Source organism: Pseudochaenichthys georgianus, unplaced genomic scaffold (assembly GCF_902827115.2).
Source record: "Pseudochaenichthys georgianus unplaced genomic scaffold, fPseGeo1.2 scaffold_1392_arrow_ctg1, whole genome shotgun sequence".
Classification (NCBI taxonomy): Eukaryota; Metazoa; Chordata; class Actinopteri; order Perciformes; family Channichthyidae; genus Pseudochaenichthys; species Pseudochaenichthys georgianus.
The window spans coordinates 8190-13646 of record NW_027262259.1 but is presented as its reverse complement, the minus strand read 5'-3'; the positions used below and the strand labels follow the sequence as shown (position 1 = coordinate 13646).

The following is a 5457-nucleotide window of genomic DNA, read 5'->3' as shown; positions in this document are numbered from 1 at the left end:
CACATCATCTCACTGGTGGAACATGGGAAATTATTTGATAAATCATGCTTGCATAATTTGAATAATAAAGAAAATAACTAGTTGACTTTAGAGAAGCTGTTAAAAAAACCAATGTGTACAATTTTTCTCTATCTACCCACAATTTGAGAGAACAAATAAAGTGAATTGGACATTCCTACTATTCTACAGTGTATGTGCAGGAATGTATTTGCAAGGCATGATTGCCTAATGTCAAGATGTTAGGGATTTTCGTGTTCACTCTGAAATTATCTATTCAATCCTTCATCTGATATTATTTTTATTTTTTTATTCTTTTATTTAGTTTGAACCGATTATGGCATTTGACTGTTGCTTTCGCTGTTTGACACGTAAAATGTCTTTAGATTTTAAATATATTTATTGTATCTAAGGAAAATATAAATATGATTTTAGATATTGCATATTTTGCTAAATGTACAGTGAAACATTAAACAAGCCTCCAATGCCCAAATATGGGAATGGTCTTTGGTCTTGCAACACCTCCCAAGTCCACCCCATCACACTTTGTAGCTCAAATAAACAAAGCCTATGAAATGTATTAACCAATGGCAAGAACCCTCAGTATTATGGGTGTGGCCTGCCTGAAATATAAATATTAGAGCATCACCTTTGATTATCAACATTCATATACAGACTTGTTCAAACTAGTTGCTTGTAATAATTCCAGCTCACACATTTTATTAAACCGTATCCATAAGTTGACTTCAACCTAAAGAATCGGTTTCAAATCTTTAAAAGCACACCAATTAAGGTAAGAAATGAATATTTGAATATTAGTTTTTTCTAATTAAATAGGATACTATGTGCCTATGACTCTAAATAGTTGAATCTAACCCTGTAAATGCATTTTTAAAATAGTATCTAATAATACAAAAAAAACATTTAAATGTTTGAAGCAGTGGTATTTAACTGAACATTTCCATTTCAGATCTTATCTAAAACCTACAAGATGGCTTATCCAACAACTTTGTATGAAATTGGTGGCAACGGTGGTCACTCGTTTTCCTTTACTGGAGAGAGTAATGGAGCCACGCTAAAGCAGCTGAATGTGTGGGTAGGAGGCTCGCAGGTGAGGGGGGTCCAAGTCTTGCTCACAGATGGACGTCAAGAACTTTTTGGGCAACGATCTGGTTCTAGTCAACAGTATATGTTTCAACTTGGGGAGTGTTTCACCTCTCTGTCGCTGTGGGGGAATGGAGCAGGTACTCGTCTAGGAGCCATCAAATTCAAGACAAATCGTTCCGGAGAGTTCTTTGCCAAAATGACCAGCTGGGGCTTGAAGACAGAATACCCCATGGATGTTGGCTCTGGAATCTGCTTCGGGGTTGTTGGAAGATGTGGCAGTGACATTGACTGCATGGGTTTCATGTTCCTCACTACTGTCCAGTCAACGGTTTTGATGAACGTCAACTACCCAACAATGAGCCAACTTACACCCCAGGTAAATGTAGAAGAAATCAAATCCATCACCTACGACAACAACACCACAGCCGACCAAGTCAACCAGATTGAATCCTCCAAGAAGATTACAAAAACGTCTTCTTGGACTGTGACCAACAGTATGGAGGCAACTTTCAGTATGGAAGTGAGTGCAGGAATCCCAGAGGTAATCGAGGTGTCAACTGGATTCAGCTTTACCATGGGAACAGAGAGCTCTTACCATCTGGAAAACACTGACGAGAGAACGGAGACGGTAACCTTTACCATACATGTTCCAGCAGGAAAGAAGGTGAAAGCTGACATTACAATCGGTAGAGCCACCATTGACCTGCCTTACACTGGCACTGTGAAAATAACCTGCAATAATGGCAGCGTGCTTCAGTATGAAACCAGTGGTGTATACAAAGGTCTTACCTACACCGCAATTAAAGAAAGTGTTACAGAAATGTAGAACAAACAAAAAAAGCTATTTATATGCCTGATTGCCTTTGCTTTTTACTTTACCATGATTATTTGACTTCATTGTTAGGAACATCAAATACATTTGACTGTATCACTGCATTTGTACTTTAAGTTACTTATTACTTATTAGTTAGTTAATGACTTGTTTTAAGAACTTGCCCTTTCATAAAATGTCTGTTGTAGACGTTCTTAGCAGCAATGAGATTTTTTTTTTACAGATTTTTATATCCTATTATTACAATTAATTTGGCTTGTAGCGGTAGACTTCATCTTATATATGTTGTGGGGTCTATTTTTATATAACATTACAATATTCTTATTATTACATTATTTGCTTATTGTGCTCATTGTATGTGCTGTGACTTAGGAATAAATAGATGCAATCACCCCCCCAAGTTTTGATGGGGAGGACAGGAACGAAGGGAAAGGTTACATGAGAAAGTGTTTAGCTTGCAATATTGAAAGTAGCAAGGTCGAGTGCAGAGACTGAGAGAATACAAAGAGGTAGTCAGAACAGCACAACGCACCGGCCTTCACTTTGTATGGGAGCCGCACTCCCCCGCAAAGCTAGGAAGCAACATTATGGTTTCCCGCTATATCTGAAGAAACGTTAGAGAAAACAAATTAGTATGATGGTGCCAGAGTAGGGAGGGACTTCCACAGGCCGGCCGAATGCTGATTGGAGGATCGTGTTGCCAAGAGACTCTGAGTCTGCGCACCAACCAAAGAGAACCAAGTCTACACCGCGGTATCTCTTCAGGTAGTCTTGACCAATCATAAATGTACGGACAACGCCCTGTGTAATAAAATGTATTGTCGCACGAGGTTCGAGGCTCTTGACGGATTTGGTGGTTACAGATTACAGCTTTGCTGCCTGTGAGTCCCAAATACGTGATGAGTCCTTGGCCACGTGAATATATCTTTTGCTCTCTTTACAATAAATAGTTAAACTTAGAAGTTGTCTGTCTTTTCTGGAATTCTGAACCCAACAGCGCCACAATTCTTTTTTCAAAATGCTACACAATAAAATATTTACAAGAATCAGCTGTGCATTCAAGTCATTTACTAATAACATTCACCTACGTATGTGCATTTTCTGGAAATGTGTCAGTCTATGCAAAATTGTTAGGTTCAACTATGCCACACTTATAAACAATGCTAAAAACTAAACACGTCTATAGAGGCTCCACATTAACTGGTTTTAGCAAGAGAACCGCAGGATAAAAAAGTAATAATACAACACAGGTTCTTCAGTAAACCGTGACTTGTATTGAAAGTGACTGCTTTCCAGAGACCAGAGCTTAATTATAGAGTTTGGGAGTAGTGTAGCAGAATGGATGCCCCAGACCATTCTGTGACAGTAGGAGAGTGGACATTTAAAACCGTGGTCTGGAGAATGACAGGGGTTGTGTCAAAAACTCTGAATAACGTGCCATTGCAAGAGCAGGAGGAGACCCCAGGTTTATGAGGCAACAGAAACAGAAACAAAGGGTATCACATCATCTATTAAAAAAAACTGCAATCTAAAGTATTATATTCTATTTTTGTCTGTTTTATTGCATTTACTTTTACTATATAAATTGTACAGCACTTTGGTCAACTGTTTTAAAATGTGCTTCATCAATACATTTGACATTGTCATTGAAATAGTTTTTCCTATTCTGTTCACCCCAATGTTTTTACAGGAAACCAAACCAAAGAAAGAATATGAATAACTGTGTTGTGTGGTGGTAGCACTGTCACACACAGATGACTGTACTGACTCAAAATTCTGGAGAAAAAAGAAATATGGTGGCAATGTTTTGTTTGGAAAAGAACAAGGCAGATGAATAATCTATTTTAGCCGTTACTGCAGAACACAATGGAAGCAAATAAAGTGAACATAAAAAAGGTAGTATGGTTACAGTGTCTTATAGTTTCAATCACTTTATTTTATATAACTTTTAAAAGACGTTACATTTGATACAATTAGTCTTTTTTAATCTATAATTCTTTAACATTTTAATTAGATGTACATTACATGTACATGAAAGGCCATTTTGCTAGCTGCTGGTGTTATATTGAAGCACACTGGGATTTATACTGGTCATCACTTCACCAGTGGTAAGTTGACTGAAGTTGCCTCCCAGGTTACACTAGACTCACTCACTGATAAACATAAAGCCCAAGGCGTCAATGGCAGCTCCTGATCGCCCGGCGATACCCACAAAGGTTCCAGTGCCAACTTTGATGTGGCACTCGTTGTTTACTGGCTTCTCTGTTATTTTGACCGAGAACTCTTTGCAGAGGCTCGTCTTGAACTGGATGGCACCAAGACTTATCACGTCTCCAGTCAGTCCATTATCCCACAGAGTCAGTGAAGTAAATCTCTCGCCGGCGCGAAACGCATACTCTTTTTAAACTCCCGCTGCAGCTCCTTATAGGCAATCTGCCCCCTCTGTAAGCCAAACCTGGACACCAGACACCTGCCAAGTATCTACCCACACTTTTATTTTCGCCAGTATGGCTGCATCACGTCGACCAAAGAAAGAAAAAGGGCCACCCCCATAGCCACCGATGATATGCTGCGTTGTTGGCAGCATAGCGGAGATTTGATGTCAAATATTAAATATACAACTGATTCCAAAGGTAATGTTTTAATATTTTTTGTTTTAGTATTAGTATTTTAAACTTTTATTGGCCGGCCGGCATTGCCATTGGTAAGCACTGCAATTGGGCAACATTTCAACTATTCCACTATTTCACTGCCAAAAATAGAAAATGCAAGGGGGGTGCTGCTTTGAAAGAAGAGCATGCCAGGCACATCTTTGAATAAGTACAGAATGGGTAAGAGGCACTAGAAGTTAAAAAAGCAGGTTCAGTTAAAACAGCCTCTAGTCCGCCATTGTTGTGGTGCTCAGTAATTGGGGCTAGCATTATGTGGGGAGCAGAGAAGTATACCACTTACATTTCTACGGGCTAGAGAGCCACTTCATTAAGTCATAGAATGTTCGCTAGTTGAACCAAGATAAACAGGCTCTAGCTCTAGCACTGAACTGGCTCTAGGTTCTTGTTGGTGGAAAAGGGGGAGCTAACTGTCCCTTGAAGAATGTAATTTGGGTATCTCAATTTACTGTAGAAACTGCTAAATTTTGCGCTGGCATTGCAATCATTCTGGCCAGTAGGTGACTAGCAATACATTGCCCAATGGACGCATTTGAACACCGTTTATTCAATTTGTTCGGAAGAAAAGCACAATCCTTTAATTCTATTTATTTTTATTTTTATTCAATTTGTGGCTAAGCCGGCATTGCTGTTAGAGTATGTCGGCCGAAGAAATCGTAGCATTAAGTGGCAGAATAAGTCCAACCAAGGGGATTAAGGGGTGACCCTTTGAACTGGCTAGCAGTGATCTAAACAATTCATAATGTGCTTTGTATTTATGTAAATGAAATTATTTTGAGTAGTAAGCACAGGGTATTCTATTACAAAAAAATATTGAATTATGGCTCACCTTATTTGGAGTGTTGGTGAAGA

At 38.8% G+C, this 5457-nt stretch overlaps 1 protein-coding gene across 1 annotated transcript; it reads left to right on the top strand.

Annotated features, from left to right (window-relative positions):
• Positions 1-652: 652 nt before the first annotated feature.
• Positions 653-2898, top strand: LOC117441002 (aerolysin-like protein). Its single transcript, XM_034077199.2, has 2 exons — positions 653-790; positions 968-2898. Exon 2 carries the CDS (start codon positions 989-991, stop codon positions 1928-1930), a length of 942 nt encoding a protein of 313 aa, XP_033933090.1. The 5' UTR covers positions 653-790; positions 968-988; the 3' UTR covers positions 1931-2898.
• The last annotated feature ends 2559 nt before the right edge of the window (positions 2899-5457 follow it).